Genomic DNA, 18635 nt, shown 5'->3' on the forward strand with positions numbered 1-18635 from the left:
ACACGCTTGGAATGCACACACATGATCCTGCAAATATTGCAGCCATCCCCAAAAAAAGCTGCAAACCCAAACGGGGATAGCCCAGATACCACCCAGATATCCCCCAGAGCCCAGGGTGCAGAGGAGGCTCAGCCCCAAATAGGAGAAGAGTCATAAACCAGCCAAATCTAGGCTTAAACCACTTTAGGTTTTATTATTTATTCAGCAAAGCCAAATCCCAGAAAGCCGGGAGCTTCAGGAGCACGGACAAGGTCAGGATGATGGGGCAGAAGGGTGCGATTCCACCCTCAAATCTCCCCAAAAAACTGTGGGATGGGATCCCCCATGGAGAACCAACATTAATGGGTGGCAGCAACACCCTGTGTCCTGTTCCACCTGTTAGGGGATTTCAAGGAGGGTTTGGGGAAAAAAAAAATCAGTGGGGACCTAAAAAAATAAATCACAGTGGCGCACGGAATTGGGAATCCCTTCAGGATAAAGAGGAAGGGATAATACCTGGATTGCCAAAATAATCTGGGATCTTTCCCAGATTGTTGCACCCCAAAATAAAATCAAAAGGAGAGGGCAAAGGGGAAAATTGGGAATCCGAAATTGCTGCCTTCGCTCGGCCATGGAAGCGGGGAAAGGATTCCGGAGCAGGAGACGATCGCGGTCACCTCACGGACAACATGCTGTGTCCTGGGCAACAACCCATGGGACAGTGCTCCCACAAAACCCCACACAGACCCCAAAGTCAGCTCTGCTTTCCCAACCAGCCCCAGCCCAGCTGGGAAAAGGGGCAATGACCCCCAGGATGTGCCCACAGGGAATGGGGATCACGGAAAGATCCAGGAGTGAGGATTTAAGACAGCGGGGACTGAGATCCCCCAGCCTGGTTTGGGGAAGGTACCAGCCCCAAATTCCTTTTCCTCCCCAAATTCTTATTTGATCATGACCAGGCAGCTGGATGTGTTCTTCCCCCAGAAATATATGCCAAGAGAAAGGGATATTGGGAGGAAATTAGGGAATAACCCACCAGGAAGCTGTGATTCACCTCCAAAAAATTCAGGGACGCGATGTCCCGCGAGCGGCTGCACGGATTAATTTTATTTAGAGCCAGGTTTGCAAAGTTTCCCTGGATCTAAATAAATACAGGAATAAGGGGTGAATCCCCCACCTTCCAAACCCCCTTTTTGTCCAGCCCTGGGACAAATATCCCTCTTTGCAATCCAGCTCCCATCCCAAAATCCAAGTCTGATATTGAGCCAAGCTCAGGCTGCTCAAAAATCCTCTGGTCACAAAAGACACCAAAAAGCCAGAAAAAGATGAAGAAAAAGGGGAGTGAGGTTTGGGGGTGTAGAAAAGGCAAGACCAGAGGGTTGTGGAGTTGTAGGCACCCCACAAATCCAAGGAAAAGCCAGGGGGTTACATGAGCATGGAGAAGATTTATGGAAGCGGCAGGAGGGAATACGCCACAGCTTGGGGACCTGTCACGGTTAAGCCTGGGCAAAAATATAGGACAGAAAATACACCTAAATATTTAAAAAGCACATAAAATGTCCAAAAAATAGGTTGTACCAAGGGTTGTGCTGGAATCTGTCCCATTGAGTCTGGGAAAAGATGCAGCCGCGCTTGGGGTTTGCGGCAAAGGGAGAAATATCCTTAAAAACAGTCCCAAAAACCCACAAAATCTCAGTAAAATACCAGCCCAAAAGCTTGGATTAGGGAAGGTGTGGGCTTGGTTTGTTAAGGGATCCTTTTTAATTAAAAATTCAAGAGGGAGAAGCCAAAAGAGGAAAGAAAAATAATTTATTACCGTTGAAAATCAAGCCAGCGGCTCATCGGGACGGTGTCGGACAAGCTGGAACCAAACTGGATCCGGTGACTTTCCAGCAGCTGCAGGGATGAAGGTCTCCAGGACCCTCCAGCCGGGAAAGAAAATCAAAAACACCCAGAACCCGGCTGAAAAAAAACAAAACAAAACAAAAAAAAGGCAGGAAAAGTGAAAAGCCAGAGTTCAATGAGGCAGAGGCGACGCTCGACACCGGACTTATCTCAGCGGGAGCTTGGGGAAGGTTTTGCATCAGCACCGGGAATCAAAGGGATAATAAACAACCCCCAAACAAAACCGCGATGCTGCGCGACCCCCCCCCCAAAAGTTGAGAGAAAACCCGACCCAGGCTCTAGTTGAATATAAGTTTTTATCTTGATGCAACATCATTAAAACCGTCACAAATCGAAACAACAGGTCGTTAAAAACGCTTCGCACGATCAGTCCCTAAAATGCACCAGGCTCCCAAGCTCGCTTTGCCCGCAGGACCCTTTTGTTTCCCCCACCCCACCAAAATTTGTTTTTTTTTAATTTTTTTCTTCTTTTTTAAATAAGCAACTCGTTTAAAAAAAAAAAACAAACAAACAAACCCGCCCCGCTCCTCCGCGCAGGATCGGTCCCGCTTTCGCTCCAACGATTGCACGAATTCTTAATCCTTTTTTTTCCTCTTGTTTCCACAACAAATAATGTGCATTTTCTTGACGTCTGTTTTTTTTCTCTTTTTCTCCAAACATCGAGGTTAAAATAAGATTTTTCCGTTTCCCGAGGGTTAATAAATAAATCTGGTGCATAGTGAGATAGCAGCCAACCGTTTGCAGTCCATATATTACTATATTGCCTTTCAGGTCACCCTAAAATTGTTACCTCTTCCCCTCCCGCCCCTCCCCACTATTTTTAAGAGCATAGATAATTTTAAATCTCTATAAAACAGTATTATTTCACCCAATCGATTCCTGTATATAGTGCATTCGGCTTCTTCCCAACATCGTTAAATTAACTCGGATATTATTTGCATGCTATTACATACAAACTTTTAAGACTCGTGTAATTTTTTTTCTCTTTTCTAAAGGATTTTAGGGTTTTTTTGTTGGTTTTTCTTTTTTTTGTTCGTTTTCTTTTTCTCGTAAATCACCAAGCAAAATATAGGCTCAAGGAAAAAAAAAAAAAAAGGCAAAAAACGAACTAATTTTCTACATATTTACAAGAGTGAATAAGTTAAATGTGGCTCAGGTTTGCCGGCCGGGAATGGGGGGTGGGCGGAGGGGCCGGGCAGGGCGCAGCGCTGCCGGGGACCCCCCCGGCCGATCCGTGGGGATCCCTCGAAGAATAAAAATCCCAATGGAGGGGAAAAACCCGCAGGAAAAGGTGGGGAGAAGCCACCTGGATGGCGCTGATGCTCCCGGGAAGGGGGGCGGGTGGCCGTACACGTCCCGCATGCAGGGCTGCCCCCCACTCCCCCACCCCGGGACCCCCCACCCCGAGTCCCGATGGGTGGGAGGTAGGGAGTTCAACTTCCCCTCCGCAAAATTTCAGTGGGGACTTCATAATATTTTTCCCCATTTTTTTTTCTTTTTAAATATAAGCGGCGGGTTTGCTCTCCCCGCATGAGGAAAAAAAATAAAATTTAAAAAAAAAAAAAAAGGGGATCCCACCCCATCCCACCAGCCCGGCTCACATGAAGAAGTCAGCGGTGGCTTTCGGGGCGGCGGATGGGGAGGGCTCCCTCGGGAAGCCCCGGCCGGCCAACTTCTCATATTTTTCTTTGTACAGATCCCTTTCCTTGGCCAAGCGGGTCACCTCCTGCTTGAGCTGCTCCACCTGGCTCTGCAGTTGGCATTTCTCGTTCTCCAGGATGTGCCGTTGCTGGACCCGCTTGTAGCGGCAGGATTGAGCGTAGCCCCGGTTCTTCAAGGTCCTCCTCTTCTGCTTGAGGCGGATGACCTCCTCCTTGCTGAAGCCCCGCAGCTGCCGGTTCAGCTCCCGCACGGACATACTCACCAGCTGATCGTCGGAGAACCGGTCCTCCAGGCGTAGGTGGTGATGATGATGATGGTGATGGCCGGGATGGTGATGGGCGGCCGGCGGCAGCTCCTCGCCCCCGAAGGGCTGAGGTCGGAAGGGCTCGTACCCTTGGTGGTGATGATGATGATGGTGAGGGGCACCGATCAACGCCTCCACCGCGTCCTCCGGCGTCAGGTTGAGAGCTTCGGGGTTGAGGTGATGCTGGTAACCCGACATCCAGTACAGCTCCTCCAGCTGCTGTTTGGAGCCCAGGGAAGCGGCGGTGGCAGCCGGAGGGCCGGGGGCCGGTTGCCCACCGGGGCTGGGAGCGCAGAAGCTGGGCGAGGAAGGCACGGAGGAGCAGGGCGTGCTGAGCGGGGTGGACGACAGGGAACCGGCGGGCAGGCGGTGGCACAGCCGCTCCGCCTCCGCCGGCTCCTTCTTCACCTCGAACTTCATCAGGTCGAAATCGTTCACGTACTCGATGGCGAGGGGGCTCGTGGGCAGCTCCGCGCTCATGGCCAGCTCCGAGGCCATCTCAGTCCATGGAGGGACCGGGGGGGGAGCCCCCGAGCACCGCCGCTCACCGAGGGTCCCGCGGGCTCCGGGAGCCTCCTCCGAGCGGGCTCCGGCGCAAGCGGCTGCCCAGACCGAGCTCCGGGACCCTCGGATGGGGCTTTGCCGTGGGGTTCAGTGGGGCTCCGGGACCCTCGGATGGGGCTTTGCCGTGGGGTTCAGCGGGGCTCCGGGACCCTCGGACGGGGATCTGCTGCCGGGCACCGGGATCCTCCGGCGGGGCTCCGCTGCGGGGCTCAGCCGGGCTCCGGGAATTCCCGACGGGACTTTGCGGTGGGATTCAGCCGGGCTCCGGGACCTTCTGACAGAGCTCTGCGGTGGCGTTCAGTCGGGCTCGGGGACGCTCCGACCGGGATCCGCTGCGGGGCTCAGCCGCGCTCTGGGACTCTCCGATAGGACTCTGCGGGGAGATTCAGCGGCGTCCGAGATGGGGCTCTGCTGCGGGGCTCAGCCGGGCTCCGGGACCCTCCAGCGGGGCTCTGCTGCGGGGCTCAGCCGGGCTCCGGGACCCTCCAGCGGGGCTCTGCTGCGGGGCTCAGCCGGGCTCCGGTGCTCGCCTCCGACGGGACTTTGCGGTGCGGTTCAGCCGGGCTCTGGCACAGAGCTCCGGGACCCCCAGCCGGGGCTCCGCTGAGTGCTGCGGGGCAGCCACCTCTCTCCGTCGGGGCTCAGCTCCGCTGCTGGGCTGCAGGACCCTCCTCCGACCGCCACGGCTCTGCGCTCGGGCCGGGCGGGCTCCGCCGCTGCCTGCGGCCGGTTCCCAATGGCGAGGAGCGGGCAGCGCCCTGCCCGCCCCTTCCTGCCTCCCCTGGCACCTGCCCCGGCCCCACCTCCCCGGGCTCCGAGCCTTCTCCTGCCTCCTCCTCCTCCCGCCGGGACACGGCGCCCTGGGGGCGGGGGCCGCTCCCCTGCCCGCCCCTGCCCGCGACCGGCGCCGCTGCCGCCGGGAGCTCAATGGAACTCGCCGCCTTTTATACGGGGAAAACGAGGCACGGCCCCGCCTACTGAGGCGAGGCTAAGCTGTTCCAGCCTATCAGCACCCCGAGAGCACGCTTGGATTTTCATATCCCCATGGCAACGCCCCCGGGGCAGCTGTCAATCTCAGGAGGGGGGGAATGCTCCCGGTACCCCCTGGACCCTCTCGGCTCTCGCATCCCGATGTGGGGCTTCATCTCCCACCCTCCGTCCCGAACTGAGTGTAGAGTGGGGAGAAACATCCTAGAAATCCTGATTTCCTACTCCCCAAAAAGGGGAAATATTCTAAAAGGAGTTACTGAGCCTAAATCAGGTTTGGTGCCACCTCGCTGAGGGACCACAGCATCGTAATACAGCCCCTTCCCCACCTCAGGAACAGCCCAGGATCCTTCTCGGAGCACTTCCATCCTTGCAGAAAGTCAAATAAATATAATTTGGGGGATTTTTCGGGATTTTCCATAAGCTACTGGTGGTCAGGATGCAGCCACGTGCACCTCTGTCCCCCAGTGCTGCCTCTGGTTTTGGAGGTGGCATTGCACCTGGCACAGGTGACAGCCACACCTGACACATGAAAGGGAGTGCCACCAGATGGAGGACCAGGATTGCCATCCCAGCACCTGGAAAAGGTGTCACTGGCACCCAGAGGCAGCAGGTCAGGGGGTTTTTGGGGTGCTCATGCCACCCCTGGATGAGGCCCTGCTTGGGATGTGGCCCTGCTGCTCCATCTGTAACATCATGCTGCTGCAGCCTGGGAGGAACAGGACTGGGAAACTGAGGCACGGGGCAGTTGCCATGGAGTGGTCCCACCTAATCCCAAGGGATGAGCAGGTTCAACACACAGAGGCTGGCAACACCCACCCACTCATCTTCTGGGGGTCCAGGACTCTGTCACCTGCAGGATGCATCCTGGGTCCCACTGCATCCCAACCCGGCTGCATCCCACCCTACTGCATCCCACATCCCTCGGGATGTGGGGGGTGACATTCCCCTCATCCAGCCAATGGCTGCTTGGGGTCCTGGGCACAGGGGACACTGCTCTCCATGGCTGCTAACCGACCCTTTGGATATAGGGTCAAATTAATGCAAAAAAGGTGGGTTTTGAGGATTAAAACATTTATCCCGCTGCAACTCCAGCAATTAAAATCCCACGTCATTGCCTATGCTGGATCCAGCCTCTGGGGAGGGTCCATCTTTCTGCTGCTAATTGGGTCAAGGCAGGGGGGGAATTTATTCCCCTTGGGAAGGGTCATGGATGCAGGCAAAGCCCTCAACATGACCCCCATTCCCTGGTGATCCTGGATGATATCCCATACTGGACACAGATTTCCCACTTTGAAGTCCCCAAACTTGGGCATGACTTAAGGGAGGGGGCAAAGAAGCGGACAACAAAAAACCTTTTTTGTGAGGTGGTTTCAACCCTTTTTCTTCATTGTGTCACCCTAAATCCATCATCATCCCACCTGTGTAGTGGGATACTGGGATCCTGCACTGGGAAAAGATGGGGTGCCACCTCCTTTCCCCTGGCACCACGTTCCTCCCCAGAGCTGCTCCACCCTGGGGGCACCTGGCCCCCACCAGCAGCTGCCACCCACGCTGGGACAGGAGCCACCAAGGGATTAGGAGCGGGCTGGGCTCCAATGGGGCCGTGGCTCCCCAGCGACACCCCCGGGGTATTTTTAGGAAATGCCCATGGCATGTCCCCAACCCTCCCCACCACGCCAGGCCCGTCAGCTAAGTTTACTCACAGGCGGTCAAGTGACATAACCAGGTTGGTGGCCCTCGGGATGGTGGCAGGATGGCGTCACCTTTCACTTTTAGAGCTCTCGTGTGCCCCATCACTCCTTGGAGCAGGGCCGGGTGCCCACCTGGGGCTGCCTCAGTTTCCCTGGATGGCACACAGCTCCCAGTTGGGGTGTTTTTGGCTTGGGGACAGTGACTTCACCCCATGGGAGGGTGGTGTCCACCACGATGCATCCCACGGAGAGAGGGTGGGACCATCTTGGTGATGCTGCCCCACAACCCAGTGTTGCTGCAGGGTCAGGAATTTTGGGGCGGAAGGGGGAAATCACATGGAGAGGCTGGGAGGACGATGAAGATGAGGATGAGGCTGAGGAGGAGAACGTGGAGGAGGAGGAGGGCAGGGAACAGCCACCCAGATGACAGGCAGAAAACTGATCCCGGCGGGTGACGTTCACCCGGCACCTGCTTCCCCGGCAGGGGACCAAGAGCGGTGCCAGCAGCACCCGCCGCAGGAAGGGTTTTCCGGGAAATGTTTATGGAGTCCTCCAGAAACTCCACCCTGTGCCAACCTCCCAGTCATAGCACCCCCCAGGGAATGTCCTTGGCGGGTCCCCGAGCCCCAAGAGCGCACCCCCAGCTTCACAGCGAGGTGGGATAAATCCCGCTGGAACCCACAGCGGAGGAATTGAGGATGTTGGAGACAGAGGGGGAACCCACTGGAGTTCAGTGACACCTCTCCAGGGGCCGCGTTTATCCCTGCTTGGAAATTAATCACCCCCAAGCAGAGCTTTAACGACAGCCGGCTGGAAATTCCAATCCTCCCCGGGAAGGGAGCAGCGGTGCCGGTGGGCGGCGGAGCCGCGGCTCGGAGAGGAGCTGCTCATTGCCTCGTTTAATTAATGCAGCACAAGGATTACCCTCGTTAGGGATCCAGGGAAAACCAAAGCTCCTGGCCACCACCACTGGGCATCCCTGAGGATTCACAACAGCACTGTCTCCTCCAGGGTGGTTTTTAGGGAATTTAGTTGGGGTTTTTTTTAGGATACCACCATTTGAAGAATCATTGTTTCTGGGTGAAAAGTCTTAATAATTAAAAAAACCCAAGGATTTAGGGATCAGAGTGACTCCTCCACTGGATTTGGATGGATATTTGATGGGATATTCATGCACTGCTGGAAAAAAGAGGAAAGCCACAGGGAGGATTCTCCATCCCAGGGGAGGAAACTTTTATTTACATATCAAAACACAGGAGTTAACAAAAGACATTTTCATATCAACGAAAACCACAACGTTTTTATTAAAAATCAACTCGTTGGACACACCCTGGAGCACAAGTGACATCCCAGGGTGAGGATCTGCTGGTCCTCCGGTGCCTGGGGGATGTTGTGGATTTGGGATGGTGACAAAACCCCTTCATGGGGGTCACGTGATGAAGGGAACCCCGCTGTGGGGACCTGTCTGGGGGGTGAAGCCACCATCCTTTGGCATTCCCTACGCCATCTCTGATCACACCTGGATCCTGCATCCCCAGGGAGCCCCAGTTCTTCCCAAATCCCTCTGATGCCTTTTCCCACAGGATTTTCCCTGAGGGGCTGTGGATGAGCAAATCTCACAAATCGCATCTCTGTGGGGGAACAGCACCTGCCACCCCAAAATTCCCGTGGAAATTTTACCTATGGATGCAAAACCCCATGGTTCCAGTGTTCCTTCACTCTGTTCCTACTTGGATTTGGAGAGTCCCCAGAAACCCCCAAACCCTGGAGAGTTGGCTTGGCATTCCCAGTGGAGCCCAGACCCCTGCTGGGATAGGGAGAGGTGGGGGGTCGGGTGCAACTGGGCCATGGGAGACCCCGAAATGCAGATTGTGATCTCCCACTCCCAACACATTTCCATGAGGGATGCTCTCAGCTCCAGGAAATCTCCTCCCAAAAGCAAGGGGATGGAGCAGGATGGGCTCTTGGAATGGTGGGATCAGGGCTGTGGGGGCTTTACACCCATTACATCCCAGCACAGTGACTTGTCCATAATAATCTGGATGTGGGAATGTCACCGGATGGCATTAAACCACCTCAGGTCTCCCTATCACCTTGTGGCTGGGACAGCACCGGAGGATGGATGGGGATAGAAGCTCTTCCCAGCCCCACAAGCATCCAAGGAGGTGGCAGGACTTGCCGTCAACAAAACAGCTGAAAAGGTCATTTATTGGTCAATTCAAAGATTCCAAACAAAGATGCTTCCCTGCAGGAATGAGCGGTGCATTCCCACGCTGCCACACGACTCCGTGTCCCAGTGACATCCCGGAAAAGCATGAGGAGGAGGGGGGGTGCCATGTCTGCACATGGCATCCTGAGGTAGGTGCCAGGTTGTTCCCTGGCTCTCCAGTTCCTGAGCTGGTTGGCTGCCACAGGATTGGGATGGATTCACAGCCGGGGCTTGATCTGCAGCCGTTTCCCTGGAGGGAGGGAAGGGAATGGTGAAGGTGGGAAGTGGTGGGAACACAGCTGGATATTCCCAGGCTTCTCCTTGCCTGGTCATGGGAAGGGGTTAAAGCACTGGGAAATTGGGAGTGTGGATGGTTCTCCACCCTGGTAACACCCACTGGACTCACCTCTGCCACCCACAAGGGAATTCTCAGAATCCTGCAAGGATGTCCTTGGGAACATTCTCCTCCTTTTGGTGTTGCCTGGGAAGGAAAGGAAGAAAAGAGGATAAAGTCACTGAGGTTGGCTCAGGTCACCTTGGAAATCCCTTGGAATGCAGGTGTAGGAGGATCCTAAGTTCCTCTTCTGCTTCACATTCCCCTTGGCCATGTCAAGGATGGAGATGGCTCATTCCCCAAATCCCTGAGCATCCCCAGCTCCCTACAAGTGGCACTCAGAGGTTGCTTCCCACCATGGAGCAGCAAATCTGCTGCAAAATTCCCAAGTTATGGGTGAAAAAGAAAATTAAAAAGGATCCAAACTTTCCCACTGGTGAACATCAGGACCTGCTTTGGTGCTGGGATGGAGCTGGAAAGAGCTGAGCACCAGCAATCATCCCTTCAAGCATTCCCAGCATCCATTTAGGATGCTCCAAGTGATGTCTCCTGCTTGCTGGAACCCGGTGCTTCCTCCAAAGAGGGTTCTGGATGCTCATGTAGAGCCAAAACACCATGAAGTGCCTCTGGGAGGTGACCTCCTTGTAGGACAAGCCCAGCATCGAAATCCTTCTCCATTTCAACCACAACATTGGGAGTACCTTTCTGCAGGTTCTCCTATTTCCCCTCTCCAAAGGGTTTGGAGAGGTGTCTATGGGATTCCACGTACCAGAGTGATGGGTGGGAAGGAAAGTGGTGGCCACTTGGCCACCAAGATGAATGAGGATGGAAAAAAGAGGAGACTTCCCAGAAAAAAAAGGACCCACAGGTTTAGTGGGAAAAGTTCCCCTTCAGTTGCGATTAATGGAGGTGGAGAAGGTCATGGAGAAGATGGAGGGAATCCAGCCCAAACCCCCTCCAGATGTTCTGTTGCTCATGTTCCTAAAAAATTCTGCATGGCACTTCCCAAACAATGAACCCAACCTGGAGGTGGGACCAAGGACACCTTTGAGCAGCCTTGAGAGCCCAGAGGAGAAAGTTTTTGGGGCAGGGGGAGCAGGACAGGTGAGGACCCAATAACGGGGAGTCTCCAAGAGTTTTCCTTCACTTTCCAGCTGGGATAAACAAACTTGCTGGGAGTCAAAGCCGTGCTGGCAGTGATTCATCGCTCCGGAGTTAATTTATGGAAAATAAAGAGGGCTCATTTAGCACCTTTCCACCCTTAATATAACTCCCATACATCAGCGGGATGCACAGCAGACACGGTGGATCTGGGTATTCCTCACTGGCACAGCAGCCGAATCCAGCTTTTGGGAATGGTGACACGGAGCCAAACACCCTCACGTCCCCACCCTCCCTATTTTTCCCTTTGGCATCCAGCCAGGTGGGTTTTCCAGCCTGGGATCCGTGAATCCCAGCCTGGTTGCTGGAATGAGGGTCCGGAGCTGCTGGTTGTCAGCTCAAGGGGTCAAAATCAGCAACTCCACATTCCTGCCCCGTGGTGTGAGTTCAATAGGAATCGTGGGAAGGGCTCAATTCCCTTCAGATGAGCCAGGGAAAACTTCCTTAGCCGACATCCGTGAGGCAGCTCAAAGCAGGTATGATTACAGAAGTAGAAACACAGATTTATTTTTTTGGGAGAACAAGAAAAAAGGTGATTTTTAAATCTACCATAATTAACTTCCTGACTTTGGTACAGAGTGCACGGGGCCAAGATACTTCCAGAGCATCGATGCTTGATTTCCAACAGATTCCTCAAAAAAATCAAGGCAGGAATGAGAAAATAATCCCAAAATAGGTCATGAGAGGGCTAAACTGGTTCCATTTCTCTCTTTGGATGGAAGGAGATGGAGGAAGGATGGTGCAGCCAAGGGGTGAACACCACATCCCAAAAAACCCCCAGGAGGGAAAACCTGGACCAAACCAGGGTGTCACTCCAGCCAACCCTGGCAAAGAAAAAGATATTTTTCCAGTTTTGTGCTTGGGAGACCCTGCAAATGGCGTGATCAATCTTGGGTTGCATCTCCAGCTCCTTCACTCTCTCCCCCCGCCGCCTTTCCCGGCATTCCGGGAGCGGCGTAATCCATCTTCCAAGGAACCAGGTATATAATTTCTAGTTAGCGAAAGCAACCCCTTTTTCATTCCAAAGATTGAACAGCTTCCGAAGGAGAAGAACCGAGGCCGGATCACGAGTTTTCCATCGAAACCCAGGCGGTTTTCGCTGAGCTTGTCAGGCTAGTCGGAGAATTAGGACTTCCAGCGCTCTTCCTCCTGATGGAAATCAACATTTATTTTGCCTAAGCCTAAGAAGGTGTCAGGCAGATGGAGAAACTTGCCACTCTTCTCCAGGAAAAAAGAGGGGAAAGGAGGAAATCTAATAGAAATATATTATCAAGTCTGAGGAGTGGACAGTGCAGTAAATCACACTTCAGGTGGCACCATTAGATTTTTCAATAAAACCTGGTTTTCCCCCAGCCGGAGCCGAGTGGCTCCAGCTGCATCCAACAGGGAAGTTAAAACCAAATTTGCTTCATCCAGATGCTGATCTGAGAGGGATTGAAAGGGATTTCAAGGTGGGGAATCCTCTCGGATGAAGGGTGAAAGGAGGTGGGTCTGGGCCTGGGGCCCAAATCCTCTCCCTGCTCATCATTCCTGATCCCTGAGGGATTAAAAAATTTGGTTTCTCCACAAGGTGGGGAGGTGGAAGGCAGCTGGAGATGCCCCACATCAGGGGTGAAGATTCCCAAACCATAAATCAGCAAGATGCAAAGAAAGGTAACTCCCTTGCAGCATTCCAAACTTTACCATCCAGCAGGAGAACAGCTGGAATTTTGTTAGTTTCCTTTCCTCAGCAACCTCCGGCCTGATGGAATGTTTTTGTCTATAATTCTCCTGAAGCCACCAAAGGGTTTCATCCTGTCCTGCATCTTCCTCCAGGAAGGTTCAGAGCACTGAGATGCATTCCAGAATTCCCCTGCTGGATGCTCAAGGTTTAACACCATGAGGAGAAATTCTCTTCAAACACACTTTCCCTGCTTATTCCCAAAAGAAAAATATCCCTTAACCCTTTCCAGGACACCGTAGGGGAGCCCAGAGGCTGAATCTGCCTTGGAAAGGTCTTTTCCTTTCATTGCCAAAGTGCTCCTGGAGAAACTTGAGCTGAGAGATGCCTTTTTAATATTATTATTCTTATTATGATTTTTTTTTAATAAAACTCAACAACAAAAGATGGGGTAGAAAGCCCAGCAGCAAGGGCTACATCCCAACATTTTCCACAAATGGTTTTTCATAAGGAAAAAGCATACAGGGAGGGTTGGATCTCCTTAGCTCCATCCTGCACTAGATCCATGTGGTGACAATCCGCACTAGAAACTCTTCCTGCTGCTCTTCCACCCAAACCTTCTGCCACAGGTGCATGAGACCCTAAAAACCGAGTCTAAATGCACCCATCCCCCAAGCAGGACAATATGGATCCATCAAACTGGGGAGGTTCAAGCTGAACACAAGGAAAAATTTCTTCATGGAAAGGGTTTTCAGGTATTGGAAGGGGCTCTCCAGGGAGGTTTGGAGTCCCTGTCCCTGGAGGTGTCCAAGGAATGACTGGATGTGGCACTCAGGGCTCAGGTCTGCTGACAAGGTGGGGATTGGTCACAGGTTGGACTCGATCTTAGAGGTCTTTTCCAACCTTAATGATTCTGTGATCCTTCCATCTCCATCCCCTACATCCACCAGATACCTCTGGGCTTGGGATACCTTCAGCCTTTGGGGTGCCACAGATGACCCAGGTGCTGCTGGAGGCTGGGGTTGGATCTCCTCATGTCCTGGTGGCTCTGAGAAGCTCCAAAAGTCAGGAACTTCACTGTGATTTAATTTCCTCATTGCAAAGTGTCCAATTTAGGACCTGCTAAGTCTCACTCCTTGGCCAGGAGTGCAATATTTTTCTTAAATATTGATTTTTTGCCCATTTTTTCATGGAATCCTAAAACAATTTGTATTGGAAGGGACCTTAAGGAGCAATTCCCATGGGCAGGGACATCTTCCACTAGACCTGGTCTCATCCAAACTGGCCTTGAACACTTTCAGGGATGAGGCATCTACAACTTCTCTGGAAAACCTGTGTCAAGGCCTCACCACTCTGGAGATGTTTGGGACCACACAGAGAAATCAATTCCCTGTATTTTATCCCCATTGCTTCCTTTCAAAAGGAACAAACTGCACCAAGTCCTGCTGGGGTCAAATCTGACAGTTGCCAGCTCCTGTTATCCCAGAACAATCCCGTTGTGTCCAAGCCCACCATCCCCAACCATGCAGATGCTTCATGCAAAGCTCCAGGGCATCTTCTGCCACCGACTTGACTGATCAAAGGCTTGGTTGCCTCACCTGGCTACCAAAAAAAGTTCTGGAGCAAAGATCTGTTGGCAGAAAAAGCACCAAAGGAGATGCTGAAGGCAATGAAGATCCCATCGGACCCAAGGGGGACTGACCATCTCCACATGCAGGGAGGCAGCACTGGACATCTCCTAAATTAAATTTGGGTTGTCCTATGCAGGACCAGGAGCTGGACTTGACAGTCCCTTCTAAACTGGGATATTCTCTAATTCTCAGATTCCTGGAGCTGGGAGTGGTTGGATCAAGACCAGCCACCAAAGGGGCGGTGACAGTGGCAGTTCCGTGCCCTCTTGGGCACCTCTCATCCACGGTGAGAAAAGAAGCAAAAATCCACATTCCCAAACTTATCCCTCCAGAAGTAGAAGCCGTAAACAAACCCAGAAGCCGCCGCCGCAGCTCCCCAAATTCCTCGGAAGCCGAGGCGGTTGAGCGTGCTCAGCGGAGCCGTTAAAAAAGACTGGAGCGAGCATCTTCCATTAACGTTACGACCGTGAAATATGACAATAAAATGACGGCCGTATGGTCCCAAATTTGCAGCCCGCCGAGCTGCTCGGGGTTTATCGTCACTCAAACGTGCAGAGAGCTGTAAAATGTTTACAGAAAGGGTCGTTTGCGGCTATAAAATCCTCTTTTCTCTCCTAAACAAGGCTGAGCGGAGCCATTTACAAAGCCCAGAATGTTCATCGGGGGAGAGGGGAACATCTGTTCTCTCCAGGAGTTTGCAGTGATCTTCTCGAACAAATTAACTAAAATGGGTGCTTTCTAATTAAATTAGCACTCGATTGGAATGGTTTGCATTGGTGCAATTAGCGCAGGGAGGCCAGTTAGGCTCCAGCACAGGCGATTTAACTGGAAGGTGAAATATGGAAAAGCCCATTACCTGGAAAACAGGAGTCGGAGGGGTAGGGAAGCCTGTTCTCCCTCCGGCTCCATGCTCCTGGGTGGATAACACAAGGTGAAGGATGGGATGCCACCAAACCCACTCTTCCCATTTGGGATGCTCAGCTGGGAACAGTTGGCTGTCCCCATGCTGCACGGATTGGCTTTTTGGAGGATGCTTGGAAAGCACCAGTGCCTTCAAATTACAGAATCCCGGAATCATTTAGGTTGGAAAAGACCTCCAAGATCAACCTTTATCCGATCACCACCTTGTCAACAAATCATTCTTCCAGCCCCAATTTCCAGGCTCCTCTGGAGGGTTGGGAACACAACAGGGGCACTGCTCCATGCACGCAGAACACATCCCTTCTTTCCAGTCCCCTTTCCCTATATCCTGGACCCAGACCCCCACTGAGATCCTGCAAGCTCATGCTGTTGCCCACGCTGGTCCTTAAAGGTCATCTCCAAACTCTCTCCCTGCCCCTCCCCGGTTTTCCTCGTTCCTCTTGCATTTCCCAGGATTAAAAGGGCATTTTCTCCAATTGTGACCGTTTAACCAAGGAATTAATCTCATTCCTTAATAACAACCTGTCCTCCTCCTTATTACCATCCCAATAATTTGTGTGTCAACTTCAGGCTTCACAAGCACAAACCCAATGTTATCGCTGGCACAGCTCCCCAGATCCCACTCCCAAATCCTGCCACAGACTCTGGCTACTTCCTAGAGCTACACATGGACTCATCCTGACCACCCGCTCAACTCCAAACTCAATCTCAGAATCACCAAATATTCCGAAGGAATATAGGAATATTGGAAGGGATCCACAAGGGTCATGGAGTCCAGTCCAAGTGATGTGGCCACCACAAAGCATTTGGTCCTTTAGAAGCATCAATCCCATGTCCTCTCAGGATGGTGGCCAGGGCTCCTCTTATCCCATAGGATTTGGGGATTCCCAGGTGCTGCTGTGCCCTGAAATCCCTTGGCTAGGATTAAGATGAAACCCAAGGATGGGCAAACCCATGGATCAACCATTCCCATGTCCAGACTCGGCATGCCATCACTTTGGCAGGGAAATTGCTTCATCATCAGATGATTTTACAGCTATCTGCAATTCCTGCCTGGTTTTCCTCTCTTATGGATCCTCCAGCATCTGCTTTCCCATTTCCATGAGCCTCCCTGGGCAAAGGAGCACAGAGGGATGAGTGCCCTGACCTCGTACCTGCCAGCTTCACCCAGCCTTCCTGCCAACATTCCCAAATGAACCAGCTCCTCCTCCTCATCCTCCCACCCAAAACGCCTGGAAATCATCCTCCCTTGGATACACACACTAGAATTAAGAGGAAAACGATGCCCTTGCTCCTGGGTTATTCCCAGCTGCCAAGTGTATTCCAAGGCATTTCAACAGTCTTCTGTCCATTAATTAATTGTTCCAACTTCACAGTGGAGACAAAAGTCCCGGTCAAGTCGCTGCCTTGGGAACACTTCCCAAGGTCAAAAGGGAGTAGGACCAGGGCCAAGGAAAAGGAAAAAGGGGAGAAGAAATCCCTGGAAAGGGAAGCTGAGTGTTTCACTCCGTGTTGTGGAGAGGAGCATTCCCAGCTGGGATGGTCTCCTCTCTGTGTCCACCACACTGTGGTTCAACAGCACCCGTGCTCGTCTGTGACTTCGGGAATATGTTGCTAATCCTGGGAATTCTCTTTCCAACAGCGTTAAGGCATCTCAGCCCTCCCTGACTTGAAGTGGCTGAGCCAGGCACAGCGTCACAGATCCTTATGGATGATCCTGTGAATGCTTCAGCCTGGATTTTGCAACAGAATTCATCCCTTATCCCAGTAGGATCCTGCTCCGGCTGCATGGGAAGCTGGGATCAAAGATGGGCAAGGCTCACACTCAGCCAAATTTTGTGCCAGCAGAGCTGGCAATGGGAATTTCATCGTTACTCCCACAAAATATTGTGACTTCTGAGCCCATTCCTAGATGGTGCTCTGGAGATGAGGCTGTGCATCCCACTGGAGAAGGATGGGAGAGGAAAACTAAGTGTGGAGCATCACCCAGCCAAAAACCTCCCACTCAGAGCTGGGAAGAACCAGGCACAATCCTCGCCTCACCATCTCCATCACCTCTGCTCTTGGGGGAACATCCCTGGAGCACTCCAAAATCCCATCCCTTTAGGGATTTTCCCATGGAAGAGCTGAAAGAGGAGAGGAGGAACCAAGGAGAACACTGGAGAAGCAGAAGCCACTAGCTCTCATGTGGCAGAATTCCAAAAGAAGTTCTGCTCATCCTAAACCACATTTCCAAAATTTTACTGACTTCCAAAGTAGATAATTCCAGACTAACAGCGCTTCCTTCAAACTTCCAACCTGCAAACACTCCACCCCACCTCCCACTAGAATGTTTTTATTGGAAAGCTTCCAAGCTATTTCCTGCTGGGAAACAAGTGTGATGGATGGTCCAGAGGTCCTCCAGAGGCAGAGCATCCTTGCATCCCACTAAACATCTTCTCTACAGGGCAGTGATGTGATTCCGTCATGGAAATGAGACCGGATTCATCATTGGATAATTTACAGGATAAGAAAGGAGTTGATAAAATAAGGGGACAAAGTCCTGACACACAATTTCGGGAACAGACACAAGGATTTGTGTCCAGATGGGAATCCTGACTGCCATCCCAGTTTGGACTCCCAGTCTTAAATGGTTTGGTGACTCACAAAGAACATGGATCCCATCAAAAACCATGGAGAACAGCAAAGAATAACTTTTTTCTTGGAAAACCAGAGCAGCTCCAAGTGGAGGATGTGATTCCTACCTGGTTCATCCTCTGGCTCATCCTCATCCCTCTCTTCTTTGCAGCCCAGGGAACCGGGAGATTCCGGAGATCGGAGGGAGATGAAGGATGGCAGCTTTTGCAGGCAGCTGCTTGGCTTGGGCTCTTCCTCTTTCCAAAACTTCACCTCTTGCTCTGCACTGGAGGGTCCGGGAATTTCCCCGTCATCCTGGAGCTGAGCTGGATCATTCCTACAGGAATGGGAAAAATAATAAGGAAAAGTAAAACAATCCCACTTGGCAATGCTAGACAGGGCATCATATGCAATGGAAGAGGCTTGGAGCTCCCAGGTCTCCATCCAAGGCCATGCTGTATCCCTGATTTCCCTGGAGACAGCACAGATTCATCTGGAGTTTCTCCCTCTCCAGCTGGATTGCCTGTCCTGCACTTCCCTGCAAGGTTCCCAGCTCCTCAGATTCTTGTGCAGGTGCTGGGCTCCTGCTTGTGAACAAGCAGAGGGAAGGGGAGATGGAAGGCGTGGGGAGTTGGGATGGCTTGGAGGTGTCCTGCTGGGCTTGGCTCATTCCCAGCCCTGCCACTCTCTTCCAAGCTAACTTGACACTCCAGCTCCTTTGACATCTCCCACGACGGTGCCAATAAAGGAAAAAAAAACCCTCTGGAGCAGCTTCCAAGCTGGGGCGTGCTCCCTTCCCAGCGGAGGACGCCAGGAGCCTCCCAACCAGGCAGGCCTGCACTCATTCCTCCTTCCCTAAAAAGAGCAAGGAGCTATTTTACACCTCGTTCACACCAGGAACGTGAGCTGGGTGTCATTCCAAGGCTCTTCTGTCACCCGGGATAAGTTCGGAGAACCCGCGGAGCTGCTCGTCCCCCTCTGCTACCTTACAAGGCAGGGCCAGGATGA

At 52.5% G+C, this 18635-nt stretch overlaps 3 protein-coding genes across 4 annotated transcripts in view; 1 reads left to right on the forward strand and 2 right to left on the reverse strand.

The window, feature by feature from the left end:
• Positions 1-2161: 2161 nt before the first annotated feature.
• MAFA (MAF bZIP transcription factor A) lies at positions 2162-4350 on the reverse strand. Its single transcript, XM_041459555.1, has one exon. The coding sequence runs from the start codon at positions 4346-4348 to the stop codon at positions 3482-3484; it is 867 nt and encodes a 288-aa protein (XP_041315489.1). The 5' UTR covers positions 4349-4350; the 3' UTR covers positions 2162-3481.
• Positions 4350-5395, forward strand: LOC121349292 (transcription initiation factor TFIID subunit 4-like). Its single transcript, XM_041459559.1, has 2 exons — positions 4350-4816; positions 4861-5395. Exons 1-2 carry the CDS (start codon positions 4482-4484, stop codon positions 5393-5395), a joined length of 870 nt encoding a protein of 289 aa, XP_041315493.1. The 5' UTR covers positions 4350-4481.
• Positions 5396-8313: 2918 nt separating this feature from the next.
• ZC3H3 (zinc finger CCCH-type containing 3) overlaps positions 8314-18635 on the reverse strand; it is a 135644-nt gene continuing 125322 nt past the window's right edge. For both annotated transcript variants that reach the window (XM_041459543.1, XM_041459542.1), the window contains exons 11-13: positions 17756-17964; positions 9711-9785; positions 8314-9554 (exon numbers count right to left, since the gene is read on the reverse strand). In XM_041459543.1, the coding sequence (XP_041315477.1) occupies positions 9523-9554; positions 9711-9785; positions 17756-17964 (316 nt within the window). In that variant the 3' untranslated portion in view covers positions 8314-9522. The remainder of the gene's footprint in view (positions 9555-9710; positions 9786-17755; positions 17965-18635) is intronic.

The sequence above is a fragment of the Pyrgilauda ruficollis genome, unplaced genomic scaffold, assembly GCF_017590135.1.
Source record: "Pyrgilauda ruficollis isolate IOZ18807 unplaced genomic scaffold, ASM1759013v1 scaffold138, whole genome shotgun sequence".
NCBI lineage: Eukaryota > Metazoa > Chordata > Aves > Passeriformes > Passeridae > Pyrgilauda > Pyrgilauda ruficollis.